At 39.1% G+C, this 17,759-nt stretch overlaps 1 protein-coding gene across 1 annotated transcript in view; it reads right to left on the bottom strand.

Annotated features, from left to right (window-relative positions):
• Positions 1-5,399: 5,399 nt before the first annotated feature.
• The window catches only part of LOC594976 (4-hydroxyphenylpyruvate dioxygenase), a 37,379-nt gene continuing 25,019 nt past the window's right edge, over positions 5,400-17,759 (bottom strand). The window contains exons 9-14 of the mRNA NM_001030417.1: positions 16,360-16,437; positions 14,530-14,692; positions 9,995-10,066; positions 8,784-8,906; positions 8,582-8,698; positions 5,400-5,688 (exon numbers count right to left, since the gene is read on the bottom strand). Of these exons, the coding sequence (NP_001025588.1) occupies positions 5,578-5,688; positions 8,582-8,698; positions 8,784-8,906; positions 9,995-10,066; positions 14,530-14,692; positions 16,360-16,437 (664 nt within the window). The 3' untranslated portion in view covers positions 5,400-5,577. The remainder of the gene's footprint in view (positions 5,689-8,581; positions 8,699-8,783; positions 8,907-9,994; positions 10,067-14,529; positions 14,693-16,359; positions 16,438-17,759) is intronic.

The following is a 17,759-nucleotide window of genomic DNA, read 5'->3' as shown; positions in this document are numbered from 1 at the left end:
CACTTTTATGTCAGCCATTCTACCTGTATATAAAGCCACAAAAGCCCATGGCAGCCATTCTGCGCCACCTTCCCTCTCTCCCTCCTATAACGGGTAAGGGTCCCAGCGCACGGGCCGGCACATTTAAATTTCACCCAATCAGCTCTCGAGTTTCCCTGGAATGTTGCGCAGCAGCCGCACCCCCTTAGCGGAAGCTCACTTAAGCGTCACAAAGCACCGGGGGTTTTACTACAGCTTTAGCTGGAAAGCCCGACCCAATATAGGGGCTCACAATGCTGCCGGTCCGTACGTTTCCCATGTTTGACACAGACAAGGCGCAGCACAATGGACTATGCCGCCTTTTTGCAGGAGCCATACCACGTGGTTACTCCGGGGCTGACTGACCAATGAGGGACCGCGGGGCAGCTCCTGTGGCAGGTAAAGTACAGGGAAACGTAAAAGCTCAGGGTTATTGTACGAAGTATTTGTGAGCCCCAGTGAAGGAGGAGAGCCAGGCCAAGGAGTAGTGTTGTCCAAGGGTCCACCTGCTCAGTCCTACATTCACTGCCCCACCTCCCAGCTCCATGCTCCAGTGAGGACAGGTATTACCCCAGTGCCCATTTGGAGTCCAGTAGAGAAAGTTCCACAATTAAAGAAAATATGTTACTAGGTTGCATGCCCCTGACCTCCTGGCCTTTCTCCTTTATGCCCATGATCCACTGAAACCTGGTTCACTTCACCTTCAAATCCACCCTCAGAAATCTTGGGTCCCCCCGCCATGGGGTTCCTTGCTGGACTAATGAAGAGACTTCATTAGTGTGAAAACAGAACAATGGCTGCACCCATACTGGTGTCCCAGCAGCACAAAGGCAGAACCCATACGGGTGCCACAGCTGCACAATACACTTGTCATATATTGTATGTCTTTGTACAATTTGTGCTTGCAGTGTCGGACTAGGGTGCCAAGGCCCCACCAGAAAACCTTAGACCTTAGGCCCACTCTCCCACTCACTTTCTTTAGTCTCTTAATTACTTCTTTATACATACTATTATCTATCCTTTCCTCCTTTTCTTCTGTTTATTCTCATATAGAATTGAGTAATGGCCATGGTATAGGCATACAAGGCAAATGGTTGGGTGAGCAGGAAGGCCCACTGACACCTGGGCCCGCTGGGAGTTTTCATGGTATCCTGGTGGCCCAGTCCGACACTGTGTGCTTGTCAATGCTGCTTAACCTGTGGTACTACATATTCTACATATATATATTTTTTTCAACCTTATGTACTATGACTAGTACACTAGTGTGTATGTAGCTAATTTAAACTGATTAATGTACCCTAAAGGTGGCCATACACGAGGCGATTTCGCTCGTTGTGCGATGAACGATTATATCGACAAACGATCGTATGGCGATCGAGTTCCCATACGATATGCCATCCACGGGCAACGATAATTCGGGAAAGATTTTGTCGCATCATTATCGTAAAATACGTACGATCGTACATCTACGTACGATCGAATGTCGTTGACTTCCGCTGCTGGCAATTGTGACATGCGCAGAGAACAATCGTTGAAAGACAAATGTCTGACACTCACACCAACTGGCAGATTTTATCGTTAAACGACCAAAATTTTTAAACCTGGCCGATCGATTTTGGGGACGATAATGTCGGCTCGTTTAGTGGGCCGACGATCGTTCGTACACCACCAACTATACGATAACTTAACGATAGCATCGGATCGTTCGGGAATCGGTCGTTTGTAAGTAAAAAATCGGTCCGTGTATGGCCACCTTTACTGTGCCTTGATGAAGAGCAATATAAAAAACTGGGGACGCAGTGCAGGGAGAGCAGCTACCTAAGGCTACAAATGTGGCATCATCCTTAAAATTGTGGGACTTTAAAGAATAAAGAAAATTTATTTTATTAATTTATTTTAAAATACCTTTTATCTAATCTGAATATGCAAAATTAGTGGTTTCATTCAGACTGGTAATCTGCCAAATACAAAAAATGAGGGCTTCAGTTTATCCCCAAAAAAACCTCTTCAACTCTGAAGTTGCTATTATGTGTACTTTCAGGAACTGCAGTAGCTAAGACTGGCTTTTGCTGTGACTAGGACAGATTGGTGGAGTTCTTCTGACTGCTCTTGTGATCTCCAGCGCTGCAAAAATGTGTTGGTCAACCCCTTGTTGTATAAAATATGATAAAAGGTAATCATAAGATGCAAAAGTCTAGTAGCTTTAAAGGAAAAGTAACACAAAAAAATAAAAGTGTTTTAAAGTAATTAAAATATAATGCACTGTTGCCCTGCACTGGTAATACTGGTGTACAGGTTATAAAACAGATAAGTCCTGTGGAATATAATGGTTTTTTATCTGTTATCTGCTCTGTAACCTGTGCCTTTCCTCATTTTTTCATCTTAAATGGTTGCCCTCATGGCTACATAGCAGTGTATTTATAGAGACTCTATTAGAAGTTGTAAGGCAAACACACAACTTTTACCAGTGCAGGGCAGTAGTACATTTTAATTATGTTCATACATTGTCATATCTTGGTGTTACTGTTCCTTTAAATGCCAGATATGAGACCATAATGAGATTGTGTATTAATGAGTATTCTTACTGATGAAATCATGAGCAAAGCAAGAATTATTTTACCAAGCCACCACAAAAAAACAGAATACCACTGGTTTGGCACTGTGCAAGTTTTTCCCTGGAGCAATGAAATATATTTATTAGTCAAGTGCTTTCCATTTATTCCTCAGATAGGGTTAGGCAGCCTGTAAACTACACTGTAATTTATGTAAGGTCATTTGCCACTGATAGAACAATGTACAAAAAAACATCACTTTGCATGCTACCCTGAAGCGCAACTCTCCTAGACTAAAGAGCATAGAATTGCGCCTTACTCCGAATGCAACCCATGTTCAGCAGCACGTGCATTGTGATTGGGAAGTAGGTGAGCAGCACCTGAGCTTCAGATGCACAAGCTAAGGGGGGCCATATAGGCATATGAGAGCCTACTGCCTGCTTTCTCCCAAGGGCTGGTGTTACGTATGGGGTACACCTGGCTTACTTGCATCTGACAGCGCTTTGTGCTATGAATCTTGCCAGGTGAGTTTTAGCCTCTGTGCCACCCTGAGGCAGCTGAAGAGATATCGTCCTGCCCTCACCCCTCTGCCCTTCATGTTTCAGTGTTGTAGCGGGACAAAAGGGTGTGCAAATGCGCTGTCTGCTCTAGCAGAGCCAAAATTACCACCCCTGGTAACCACTGTCCCACTATTGTCTGAGGCAGGTTTCTTAACTTGCCTCATGGCTGGAGCTCTCTGCACCTTGCAATGACCGTTGTGCCCCTGGCAATGTTAAATAAGCCCCATTGCCTGTCCTAGCTGAGATTTAACCTGTGGCAAATATTTCCTATCCCAGGTGCTTGGGTAGAGTTTAAGCACTTTGTGGTCCACGCTGAGAAATTTACTAGCTGAAAGTAGATATTGAATAGGGCTGCTGGATGTGAAAACCACTATGTCCTAAGAGAAATGAATACGGCATTTTTATGTGGGGTTTTAATTGGCCTATATAATGGCCAACCATGTATGTATTTAGCTAGCTGCAACCACCCACTTACCCAGTGTCTGTGTTGCTCAAATAAGTGTTGATAATACATTGACTTTTAAATGTAGAAAAGCAAACTGCAGGTAAAAGTAAATCCCTTGCAAAAATTAGCATTCTAAGGTAAGGGTTGCTATTCCAGAAATGTAAGTGTAATTTATACAGCACTGCTATCCAAAGTCCAAGGTCACAATGTGCAGACAATGGATTATTATACATTTTTTATATAGCGCTAATACATTGAGCCAATTCTTTACAGATTGTTCAGCGTTCACTTCTCCAGTAGAGCTTGCAGTCAAACATCTCTGCCAGTATGCCAACACACTATGGTGAGTTTAACTAGAGTCAGTTAAAAATGGGACCTGTTATCCAGAATGCTCAGGACCTGGGGTTTTCCGGATAAGGGATCTTTCTGTAATTTGTGTCTCCATACTTTGTCTACTACAAAATCATTTTAACATTAAATAAACCCAATAGGATTGTTTTGCCTCCAATAAGCATTAATTATATGTTAGTTGGGATCAAGTACAAGGTACTGTTTTATTATTACAGAGAAAAAGGAAATATGTTTTAAAATCTTGAATTTTTTTATTAAAATAGAGTCTATGGTAGATGACATAATTTGGAACTTTCTGGATAACAGTTTTCCAGATAATGGATCCCATACCTATATTAGTGATTATTATGTATGTGCTTGAAACTGGTCCTTCTGTTTTTGTTGTACAACTAAATATATGATAGGATATACTGCGCTCCTCACTAGAAATGGTTTCTCCTGTGCAATACAGATATTAACAAAAAATGTTCAGCTTCTGTTATTGCATGTCTTGCGGCTTTCCAGTGTTTATTTTATTGTGGAACATGTGATAGGAATGAGTGGCATGTATGAAATAACAGCAGCTAACATTTCAGAAATATTTAAAAAACTTAAAGACTTTGCATATAGCGGAATAATTAACTGAATCAGCTGTAACCTCAGCTGAAAGCTCACTGGATACTTCGGACTGGGAATGAGAAAAGCCAAGAGCTAATGCAGTTGGTTATCCCCTGAATGGGGAAGTTGAGGTGCCAACTCTTCTAGAATCCTTTGTGCTATGTTATTGCTATATAGCTTAGTAAGTCAAGTGACAAATAAGAAATCATCCAAATAAAGATACTATTAAAGAGAGATAGGTGATAGTTTACATACAACTATAGAGTGAATTAGAAAGGGGAGAAGAGAGACCTTGTTAAAGGGGTTCACCTTTAGGTTAACTTTTAGTATGTTATAAAATGGCCTATTCTTAGCAAATTTTTAATTGGTCTTCATTTTTTATTTTTTATAGTTTTTTTTCACTGACCCAGTGCCAAAAAACTATTGCTCTTTGAGGCTACAATGTTATCGTTATCGTTACTTGTTATTTCTTATGTTTCTATTAAGGGCCTCATCCGTTCATTTTCCTGTCTCTCTTTTAAACCACTGCCTGGTTGCTAGGTTAACTTGGACCCTAGCAACCAGATTGCTGCTGAAGTACCAAATAATAAAAAATGAAGACCAATTGCAGATTGTCTTAGAATAGCACTCTCTATATGATAGTAACAGTTCATTTAAAGGTAAGCAACCCCTTTAACATAAAAATGAATTGCAGTCTAGGCTATGTTTGGATTCAGGTTGCCATTTAGTTCGTATACTCAGGGATTTTAGAGATTTTATTGATTGCTTGTGGGAGACACAAACTTTCTAGCACAATTAGGGTTCCATCATGGTCCAAGATTTTAACACAGAAGGTTGTTTCCATGTGATCAATGTGTAGAGAAGCAAAATGATACCTCTTTTTTCATATTTCTATTTATTTACTATTTTGCATCAAAATGAGCTTAGCTTTCTTGCCATGTTGTGCCTTATCCTAACTAGAACTTTATTAATTCTTCTGCCTTTTCCCGTGATTCACCTCAAGTGACCTGCTTCTTAATACATTCCCCCTACTTCCATGCCTAAATTATTATTATTATAAAACTTGATGTTCTCCATTGGCTGCATAGATAGTCAGATTTCCTCTGGCATCTTGATCGGTCTCAATGGCCTCAAACAATGACTTGAAGTTACCAGCTCCAAAACCCTGAAAGATAATCACCAGCATTTTATTTGTTTTAGCATACATCCCAACATTTAAAAAATGCAAAGAGGGACAAAAAGAAATGGTGCATGTAGCACAGTGATTTTTTGACCACACCCATTTTTGTGACCACACTCCCTAAATACCACTCCCATTTTACAAAATTTGGCATGTTATTTAAAGTTTGAACACATTTCTGGGGGGTTTGGGGTCTTGTTTTATGAGTTATTGCTGTTTTGCTAAAAAAGATGAAATTACACTTTAAGTTGCAAGTCTCAGTTCCCCCAAGGGACCTGTTTAGCGTATTAGGTACAATTGTATCTAAGTGCAGGTGTAGCTTGTGTTTCTGGGCTCTCTGCCAAAAGCTACTTTTTTTATTAAGTTTGAGAAACATTGTATCTTTTTTAGCGTTCAGTGCAGGTGATCAAAGAGAAATGAGGGACTTTTCAGAAAGAATCCAGGAAAGAAAATCCGGACTGTCCCGCAAAAATCAGGACAGTTGAGAGGTATGGTTAGATATACTTTTTTCATAAAAAGTGCTTTATGGTGATGGAATACAGAACACTTTTGTGCCAGCTCAAAACTGCCTCAAATTGTTGAGAAATTTAAAGCTGAGAGGTACCAGTACTTGCCCATCTGCTCCTGCACCCCCCTCACCCAAACCGAGTCAGGGGGGGTAGTTGTCCCAGGCCTGGTGGGTTTTTAGAGTCTTATGGGGGCCCAGCAGTGCTGTACTTACTTGGATTGGCCGGCTTCCCTGCTGTCAGTAAGCTACAGACTTTGGAAGGAAGGGACGAGAGCTCAGGTGCCTGCATCTTCTTTCCTCTAACAGCTTTCCCTACTGCTTGTTTGTCAATGAAGGGTAAGTCCCAGTAAAGCTGCATGGGGATTGGAGGGGAAGTTCAAACTTCACCCATCCAGTGTCTGCCCGGCAGTTATGTTGTACAGAGCCCCGTGATTTCTGATGGCAGCCCTTCTTAACTTGGATGGGGGCAAAGATTGATAGTACAATTGTAAAATTGCACCCTCTACACTAAAACAGCCTCGTTTTTGTTCAAAAACAGATATTTTCGGCTCTGAATTTATCATGGGGACAATAATGTAGAGCAGTTGAACATAGTTTTGACTAATGGAGTGATAGTGCTCCGCTCTGCTTAGCAACAGCACTGAGACTATACCTGTACAAATCCTTGATCCCTGATATGTAATACTGTATGTGGGAAAGAAAGAATTTGGACAATTGTTGTATTTCATGGAACAATGTGGTGGATAGCAGATAGCAGTAACAAATAGCATTTGAAATAGATAGTGGTGCAAAAAAAAGCACTTGACTTCTGACTGTGCTGTTGCTGCAAATGACTGTCTGATTCCTTTGATCATCTGTAGGCAGAGACCATACTCCTGCTGAGTCAAGCATATTATCATATTAGCTCTGACAGTTGCCAGACACACTTAGGTGCTGATTTGTCAAATGTCGGAAATCCCGGAGGATTTTCTGTAGTTTGATATTTTCCCCGTTTATCAGAACTTTCCTGACATTGGTAACATTTTCCCGACAGTACGGAAACTTTTTAACATGTTGCCACATTTATCTCAGTGGATACCTGTGTCAGTTGAATTTGTTCTATTACTTTGAGCAACTGAACACCATTCTGATCCATCTGCGAATGAAAACAGTCTGTTGATCAGGGTTCTAATTTGGTTTGGCTGAACAAAGGAAGGCAACTTATCAGATTTCAAGGTTGATGTGACTGTGGCGAAAAAATTTTACTTTTTTTCCTCAATTGTGTTTTTTTTTCCCTTGAGGTCTACATTATTTAAGAAAGAATCACAACAGAATATTTGTGATTGCTTTATATAAAATAAAAAAGAAAGAAGTGAGGATTTCCATAAGACTAAAAATCTCGAAAGTTTTACTAACTTAGAGAAAAATCCCATTGACTTCTATAGAAACTAGCCATTTTTTTCTGGTGACGTTTTGCATTTTTTCTTTCTTAAATAAATTTGGACTATTGAGGTTTTAGAAAATACTTGCGTTGACATTTGTGTTCTTGATTTTATCCTGTGTTTTGTGGCAAATTGAGAAACACCAGCTTGATTTTTAATAAATCTGCCCTTTAGGATTCAGCTAAATCCAAGTCCTGCAAAAAAGTTCTACAATCCTGGATTTAGGGCATCCCTAATTTCATCTCATTTATAATTCAAAGACCACTCTCACTCTCTCTCTCTTATCTAACTATATATCATGGCCCCACACTTTCTAGTTTTTAAAACAGTGTTCGCCAACCACTGGCTTGGGAGCAACATGTTGTTTAACAAACCTGCAGCCTCAAAGCAGGTGTCTATTTTTGCCTATTTTTTAATTCCTGACTTGGAGGCAAGTTTTGGATACATTTAAACCAGGGGTACAGCCTCCTGTAATCTGCCATTCCACATTGGGCTACTAAATAACTAATCACATCCCTTATCTGGTACCTCCAGGTAAATTTTCCATGCTTGTGTTGCTCCCCAACTCATTTAACATTTGAATGTGGCTCACAGGTAAAAGAGGTTGTGGACCCAGAGGCATTCCTGGGGTCTATACTACCCTGAGGTGCGGCCCCCCCCTCACTCTTGCGGGCTGATGCTGCCTGAGTCGAGCTTCTCAACTCGCCTCATGGCAGCAGTGCCTCAGTTGGAACCACTGCTTTAAACACTGAAAAATTGGATTTGTCCAGGTTGCCATATACAAATATCCCTACAATTTGGCCATCTAAGTGGTGGTCTACATCAAACTGATCTGCCTATGTATATAAGCACCTTCAGTCTCACTCCATAATCACACTTATCTTTCTTACAACATCCCTTTGTTTGAAAACAAGTGTCAAACATTTTCTACCTTAATTGGAGCACTTACAAAATGATTGTATCGCTGAATAACCTCCAGGAAGAGGGTGGGCCTGTCCTGCATTGGTTTGGTGAAGATCTGGAGAAGGTAACCCTTATCATCGTAATCAACCAGGATTTTTAGTTCCTACAAGTGACACATAAATATAATATATAATTAGAATGTTCATAACATCTCGAAGACACAATTTTCAAATTTTAAATTACTATACCTGTAATACATTGAGATCTTCCTTCACAGTAATCTTGGCAGTTTTCAGTTTTTTCCTCAGTTCTTCATAATAAGTATCAGGGGCAGAGAGAAACTCAATCCCACGAGATTTCAGATTTTTCACCTGTTAGATACAAACACTACCAAGCTTGGAATTTGTTCTCTGGTAACCAGTATATAAGTCCATTTATGGGCTCAACATGGAAGATGACGCTAAGGACGCTGAGGGCTTTTAAATTGTAATTGTTGGGCTAGGCTGTTAAAATACTTTGTCCCTATAGCAATCACCTTTAACAAGTGTCTGAGCACGGTGAGGGTGGGGTTATACCTTTAAATATACTAAGGTGCATTTTGGGTAACACTTAAAAAAAAAGGCATTTGTGCCAAATATGCTTCATAACTTAAGTTTTATAGTTAATTTCTCTAAGTACTGAACTTATATGCCAAAGTCTGAATTATTTGCATTTTTACATTAAATTGGGAGCTGACATATTACCTGAATCTGTTTTTTTTTTTTGAGGATTTTATATTATGACTATCAAATGCTGTTTAGCTGAAGGCAACAAAGCTTTCCAATTCTTGCTGCATGGCAGAACTTCCCTTTGGATTCAGTAAGGCACACATTCACAGTTTGTTGTCTATAGGAATTGCAACAGATGCTCAAAACAACAATTGTGCTATTCTGCTCTGTTTTAGTGAGAGGTCTCTTTTAAATGTGGAATTAAAAAAGATGAGTGATCCTTTTTCTGAAAGACTTAAAGAAAGCTAGGATCCCATCTGATCAATGCAAGGACAACAATAGACTTATGAATTCAGGAATTAAGCTCTCCCGTGGCTGCAGCTTTCTGAATGGAACATCAATCACTTTTCAAGACCTAATTAACTAAACATATATTATTTTAGGCACAACAAAGACATTACCTTAAATGAAAAACCAAATTCTAAATAAGCTATATTTGCATTTATTGTAAATATTAAATAGGAGAGATGAGAAGGAAATGTGTGCAAATACATATGGGTTTATTTTACTTTTCCATAGATACAAATAAGAATTAAAAAAAAATATAATGCTATGAAAGGTTTGAGAATAAATATCTCTATAAGCCTACTTGCACAGACTCGCCCAGCAGGGAGATCAAAACCTCAGCGACCGTGGAACCTGCCCTCCCACTAACTGCGCTGCCTTTGTACCTAGCTGTCTGCATTACTCACTGCTTTAATGATGTTGGAAGTGTTCAGAGCAATGTGCTGTACCCCAGCGCTGCCGTAATAGTCAACATATTCCTGAAAATGGTAGAGAGGGACAGAATCAGACATTACTCATTATTTAGAGCGCTGCATGTTCACATTTGCCTAGTGGGGTGTGAGGCTTTACATTCAAGAACTAAAAAGTACTAACATTTTGAGCCTTACTAATTTATCATAATTGTATCCCTGTTGTGCTATATAAATAAAACAATGCATGTATTTTCAAAATATGGCAGACTGTTAAAAACAGTCATTTAAAAGTGATTTAAAGTCCAAAATAAGATTTTCCATACTGAAAGTGTTATTTTAAGCAACTTTCCAGTATACATTTATTAGAATTATTCAGTGGTTTTAAAGTTATTTCTGTAAATTGTAACTAAAAGAAGTATTTGTCTGCTACATTGCACTGCTGGTTCTGTCCCTAAAACCAATGTAGCAAAGGTAGCTTTGTGTGCTTCATAACTGGTCTGTTAGGGCAATGACAGATTAATTGCCCATGGGCAACTAATCTCCTGCGAATGCTTTTCCACTGGCAATAATATAAATCGGCACTGGGAAAAAATACGTTGCTTCGTGTGGAACTTCATGTGGCTTGGTGTTACGTAAAAAATTACATTTACAGGGGCAAAGCATATGCAGGAGATTAGTTGCCCATGGTAGAGGAGATTTATTGCGGTAGACTAATCCCCTTATCTGTCATTGCCCTTAAACTGCCTTCCGCTATATTGTTTCAAAAGTCAGCCACCAGGGAATAGGATAGAAAGATAACAATTATATATTCAAAAAATTACATCACAACCACTAAAATGGTGTAATTAATATATTTTGTAAAGTTGCTTAGAATAACATTGGTTAAAATATTAGTTTTGGGTTTATATCCCTGTAAACCAAGCTACGTGCACCATTAAAATGTATCTATCCTTCCCTGTCAGTTCCAAAGCCTGACTTCAAAGGCTCCACTGTAATTAGTCATCGGCTGCACAAACAGGTTCATGTAGGCCCGCTAGTAGCTTGTGCCAGGAAGTGAGTGTTCCTACATGATATCATTTAGTTGAGCTGTATCTTAACATCTAAGAGAATATTTATCAAATGACTAACACCGGAAAAACAGTGTAAAAAGAGGTGTAAAATACATGGTATATTTATTAAGCTGTGCAGGAGAAAAATAGTTTTATTACTGTTTATGAAATACCTTACTTGCTTCTACTTTAGTCTTGACAACAGGACACTTCCTGCATGAATATAACATTGTCTGCATTTAAAGAGCTGTACTCATTAAGGACAGGCAGGGGTGGCACATGATTGTCCCATCTCCTGCCCCCTAATTTGTGTGTCATTCAAAGGCCAAGTTAGTGAGCACCAACAGGTGCAAGGTGTAGCAGAGCACTGTATTTACCACCTCCCTTTGGCAGGCATTAGGTACAGGGCTCCGTTGTGCCCAGTAGAAACTGAGCAGCTATCCACTTTTGAGTGATGCTAGATTTTTGCTTTACAGCTTCAAACCTTTCAGTTGATATTGTCAATTTGCACATGTGAGCTGGAAAAAAGCAGTTAAAGTGCAGTTAAATGCATGCCTAATTACCGTCCTCTGTGTGTGGACCATAATGATAAAAACAATGGGGGTCCATTAGGCCCACGTGTTATAAATGAGTCACGCACCTGGCATCCCTTCACCTAGCCTGTATGCAGTGCCATATGGGGAATGTTACAGAATTTTAAAAAACAGAGATGATCCTTTTAAAGTTGGAAAGCAGATGGCATGCTGTAATGTAACTTGTGACCATTTGGCCAAGTATACGTATTGCAAGTTAGTGATGCTGTGTGGCAATAGGATATTGAGCCTGAAGATAAATTTGTATGGATAATTATTTTTTCAAAAGCATTAGTAAATTTTGAACACTTTTCAAAAGAAGAGTATATCACATGTGGATCTTGCTTGTGCCTTAATAATCTGGTTGATCTTAATCACAGCGCCGCCCTGGCCAGGTAGTTTCCATTCTATCTGTCCCTATTTTTAAAATGCCATGTTTCATAAGAGAGCAATACATCTAACAGGGTGGCTATTAATGGTTTGAGCCCACCTGGTGGAAGACACTTACTGTTTTTCTGTGTTTATTCTGCTATGCTATGGATGTTACCCGTCCTATTCATCACTTTAGAAGTGTGCCAAGTGGTAAACCACAAAGATATGTCTGTGCACGACACCATTACGGTGTATTATGAACAATCAAGAGACTAATAAATATAAAAAATGAGATTTAGAATGTTTTCACATGTCTTTTGGAATACAACCTGGTTCAAAAGTGATAAAATAAGACCACACAAAGTCTCCAAGTTCATATATAATTCACATGTAAAGCATGTTCCAAATGCCATAAAAAAAAGCTCAAGCCGTTTCCTACTGTATTAGCCAGGACTGAAGAGGGAAGTCACTGACTAATGTTCATATTAGATAAATTAAACAAAGGTATTTATAGAAGGAAAACATCATTATAATTGCACATTCACAGTGACACAGAAAATAAATGAAAAGCATACACTTATTCTTTCAGGCAGTGGCATTTGAAATAATGAATACTGATAATACTATCTGGTCTTTGAAACATTAATAGTGTCTATATAAAGATCAACTAAAAGAGTTAATTTCCTGTATATCCCTTCCTCTATAATAAGTCTCAGTAACACAAAGAGCTTATACAACAAGTTACTATTGCAGCAATGTTACAACCATGGGCCATTATCATAGACAATAAAATAAGGAAACTGTCGCCATATGATCATGAGGTGATAGATCACAGTTTATGCGAGCCCAATGTCTAATGCATGTACTATTGCACTTTGTCTATAACAATTTGTTGCACTGCTGTACAAAAAGTAAGGGGAGGAAAAATAACAGGAATAGTATAGAGAACACTAGTGGGAGTGAAAAAAAAAATAGACATGAAGAAAATTCTAAGCTGGGGTATTGGGTAAGATTTTGGTTTTAGAAGTCAGTGGAGGGATTGGAGAAAACAGGGGAATCAATATTATTAAAGGAACAGTAACACCAAAAAATGAAAGTGTATAAAAGTAATTACAATATAATGTACTGTTGCCCTGCATTGCTACAACTGGTGTGTTTGCCTCAGAAAGACTACTATAGTTTATATAAGTTAGCTGCTGTGTAGCCATGGGGGCAGCCATTCAAAGGAGAAAAGGCACAGGTTACTTTGCAGATAACAGATAAACCCCCATTATATGGGGCTTATCTACTAGTTATCTGCTATGTAACCTGTGCCTTTTCTCCTTTTTTCCAGCTTGAATGGCTGCCCCCATGGCAACACAGCAGCTTATTTATATAGTAGCTTATTTATATAGTAGCAACAGCACATTATATTTTAATTATTTTAAAACACTTTAATTTTTTGATGTTACTGTTCCTTTAACAGAATCCCCAATCATGGGGATGCACAGGGCGTGCAGGACATCTTAAGGGGGATACAGATTCCTTAGGTTGGGGTGGTAAGCCAAGGGGGATGCAGGAGGAGTGACCTCTGGGTGAGCATCCAGCCAAGGCCACCAGATGTTTTTGTGAACATGCCCTCACTATATATATATATACATATATATATATACAAAAACAAAATGAGCACACCCTTCAGACAATCAAATGCCCTAGGTGCTGGTCAAAAATGTGCAATAAACAAACAAGATCCAAGATCTTTTTCAATAAATTCTTTTTTGTTTTTTCTAAAGTCCCTATGTGTTCGGCACTCTGTTTGTTTTTTGTATATATATATATATATATATATCAGTTTTATCACGGTAGATGCTGTTTGACGAGTTGTAAATAGTGTTGGGAAATTGGGACTAATTCTCTTCAACACTTTAAGCTCCAATTGGAGCAAGGTGACAGAAGCATTGTTACTGTGCTCTCTGCACCTTAAAAATGTCAATACTTTTGGATAAAGTAAATAGAATATAAGCAATGTGAGTCTGTAACTGAAGCTAAATGAGCCATTGCTGTCTGGCATTAGGCTTGCAAACAAGGCATTCTGGCATTGCCTAACTACAGGTTATATATCTCTGCCATGCAATTTTATATTAATTGGGAGTAATCTATTGTACAGCGCTGCAGAGTATGTTTGCCCTATATAAATATATGTTAATAACATGTGATGTCTCAGAATGCTAGGAGCTAAAGTCTAGGAACACCTGGCAGTGATATCACTTGTGTACACGAGTGATCTCACAACTGTAAATTCCGCTGTCACAGGATACGGTAATGCAGCCCAACAACAGCACTGGGTTGGATATTCTTGCTTTTTTTTTTTACAGTATTTGTAAGAACACATAAGAGATATCACAACTGGATATTAATATTGGTGGAACTGTATCTTCTGATGTAAGTGAGAGGCAGATATTTAATGGTAACTGTACTGTAGAGAAAATAGAAAGTACAGGAACCTGTGCAATATATATTAAAGTAAAGGATTCACTGATAACAAACTCATTTTTACCTGTATCTGAGATTTTTTCTTTCCGGCAGCTGGTTCATTTATGGGCATTTTAATAGTTTCCTCATAGTTTGTCACCACTATGGATCTCAGGGAGCTGTACTCAGTGTGTATCTGTTTGTCATCAACCGACCAGAATCTGTGGAACAGCAGGCACTTCTGATACCTAGACATTCATCACAATTCAGGGAATGGATATTAGTTATCTATGGCAAAGATCAGCCCCCTCTACAATTTATTTTGAGCTTTAAAGGGGACATATATCCTCTGACACAACATAATGCAAAATTGATCATCTTGCTTCTTATGAGCACTTCTGTGAGTTATTTTTTTTTTTTTTTTTTACTTTTTATGGTATTAGCAATCAAACACTACCAGTATCATAAATGTATTATACGAATGCTTCCTACTATACTGACTGTTGCAGGCTACACAGAATTTCAGAAGCTCAAGTAACTGGTGCAGGAAGGGTCTCTTGATGATTCTTTGCTCAGGTCTGTCACTCAATTTGACATGGTTAAAGTTGCCACCTTCTTCTCTGACTAAAATGGGCCTTTGAGTTGGGTCCTTTGGGGGCGAGGCTATGATGTTAGGAGTGGGGAAATGAGTGGGAAAAAGGTGGATGGGGGCAGTAAATGGGTGGAGAAATGGACTTATAGGGTTATAGGTGAAGCAGGGGTGAGCCCATAGTTATAAAGCAGCAGAGAGAGGCAAGGAAGGGGGGGATTTATAGTCCATTACAATTTACCGACAAGTACATTGCTGATAAATTTGTAATACCGGTGCCGGCCCTAGCTGGTGATTTACCTGCTAGACTGGTCAAATGCCAGCCAGGTGGCAACCCTAGACATGGTATTTGTATAAAAATTAAAATCTATTATCCCAGGAACTTAGACACTAACTTAGGCACTGTGGTCTATGCGTGGCGGCAACACACAGAGCTTTATTCAAGGGTTTCACAGCAATTTGTAAATATTTTTAAAAACGATGTAGTTTTTTTCCACTTTTAAATTATGGACTATTTTGTGTGAATCAGGTGAAAAAGGATGCCAAAGTTTGTAACTAACCATTATACTAAGATGCTATCCAATTGTTTTTTTCATTTATCCTGTGCTCCCCAGTTTTTAATAGAAACCTTCGCTCTAGCCTTCTGTATCTATTCATTTTTATAGCTTTTTCTGCCAACCTTATTTATACATTTTGAAATTCTTTTTAAAATTCTACTTCTCTTGTTCAGTTTTATCTTGCTGATGTAGAGACCATTATTTTCATGTAATAAACCATTCCTACCCTGCCTGTAGAGTCTACTCAGTAACCTCGAGAGATTTTCCAGTTGTTGCTTGATTATCCTGATAAATTCTATTTTTCATAGTACTTTATGAAGAGGGTACTTGTGCCACAGTGTGCTTTCTGTGCTTCCCTACACTGGCACAAACCTTGACATTTTTTAGCATTTAATAGCATTTATTAATTTTTTTTTATAATATGTGCAAAATATTTTGGTTTCTGTAGTAAGCCATTTAGTAGTAGCAGAATGTCAGCTTGAGGGCCAGAGACTGGACATGTCTGGTATAAATTGTAGCATGTTTGCTGTTTCCTAAACTTTGCTACTTGCTAAGCAAATAAATCAGACGAAAACACAGATGTCTTACCCAACATGCACCTGCAGTTTGTAGAACTAGAGGCTTACAGGTCCAGACATAGACGTAGGTGCACAGCTGCAGCTAGGAGAGCTTTGCTACTGGAGCCTTAGAACAGACTTAGCTTAATGTTGAAGTGTCACTTAAAAATGTTATGAAAGAAGCAGTATTTGCTTTCAGATCTGCTACATACCACTCTACGATAGGCACCATCTCATTATCTGGCTGGTTCCCAACAATGTGGTCAATGAAACTGAGACAGCCTGATGGCCTGTGGAAACAAACAGAATTTTCATACAGTAAAACTAAAAACAGCAGTGAACAGAACCTTCATGTGTTCCACTCAAATACAGGTATACGATCCATTATCCAGAAACCCATTATTCAGAAAGCTCTGACTTACAGGTAGTCCTCCTGTAGACTCCATTTTAAGTAAATAATTAAATTTTTTTAAAATCAATTTCCCTTTTCTGTGTAATAATAAGACAGTACCTTGTACTTGATGCCAAGTAAGATATAAATAATCCTTATTGGAGGCACAACACTCCTTTGTTATGGTATAGTATGGTGATACAAATTACACAAAGATTCCTGATCCGGAAAACCCCAGGCCCCAAGCATTCGGGATAACAGGTCCCGGGATAACAGGAATTCTCCCATATTCACCCCTAGCTGGCTTTCATTTAGGGCTACTGCTCCAAGCCCCCCAGTATGATCAGCTCCACTGTTCAAGTTGATACATTTCCTATAACATTGCCTAAAGCAAAGTCTGCTATGCTCTTACAATTTCCACTGTGCACACCAACTACACACCTAACTACCTGTACTGTGGGGGATGGCTGTTTGTACAGTTGCTGCAGTGGCATGGAATGGTGAATTCTCTGTGAGCAGAAAGCTCATCTCCTAATCATATTCCAGATTCTTATTCAAGCCACAGCCTGGTTGCTAGGCTAATGTGAACCCCAGCAACCAGATAGCTGCTGAAATTCCAAGCTGGAGAGCTGCTGAATAAAAAAAAAAAAAATACAAAAACCGAAGAAAGCAAAAAGTGATGACCAACATCATACCAAAAGTTAATTTTAATGTGAACAGCCCCTTTAAATGCATCTTTTGGCTTTGTGGATTTGATTTTGTTGTTGGCATCTGCTGTGAGCAAGTAGGTACAGACATGGCCAGAATTTATTTTTACTGACAGTAAATCATGAGTGGTCCTTCTCTACATTGCTTGTGTAACATTCCTTATAACAGCATAGGCACCTACTGGAAGATTAAACATAGATGGTCCCGTGCCTACAGCTGTTGTGCTGCAGGCTGTACGTTATCCTTTTGCAAGTCACTCTACATAGAAAAAACTGTAATAGCAGCCATTCTGATATATGGTTAGTAAGTGTTCACCCCAGATTTAATCCGTAATACCTTGAAACTGGGTCCCATTAGGTTACAACTAGATTACACCTACATAGAAACCTTAGCGCAATGATCACACTGCAAGAAACATGCTCACCCCTAATCTTCTCCCCACTGAGGCCAAGCCATCCCTTCCAAGGGAAAAGCATATAAACTGAGTCTCCGACCGCCTAAGCAGTTATGTAC

The sequence above is a fragment of the Xenopus tropicalis genome, chromosome 2 (assembly GCF_000004195.4).
Source record: "Xenopus tropicalis strain Nigerian chromosome 2, UCB_Xtro_10.0, whole genome shotgun sequence".
In the NCBI taxonomy this organism is placed as follows: Eukaryota; Metazoa; Chordata; class Amphibia; order Anura; family Pipidae; genus Xenopus; species Xenopus tropicalis.
This window is presented reverse-complemented; position numbering and strand designations above follow the sequence as displayed.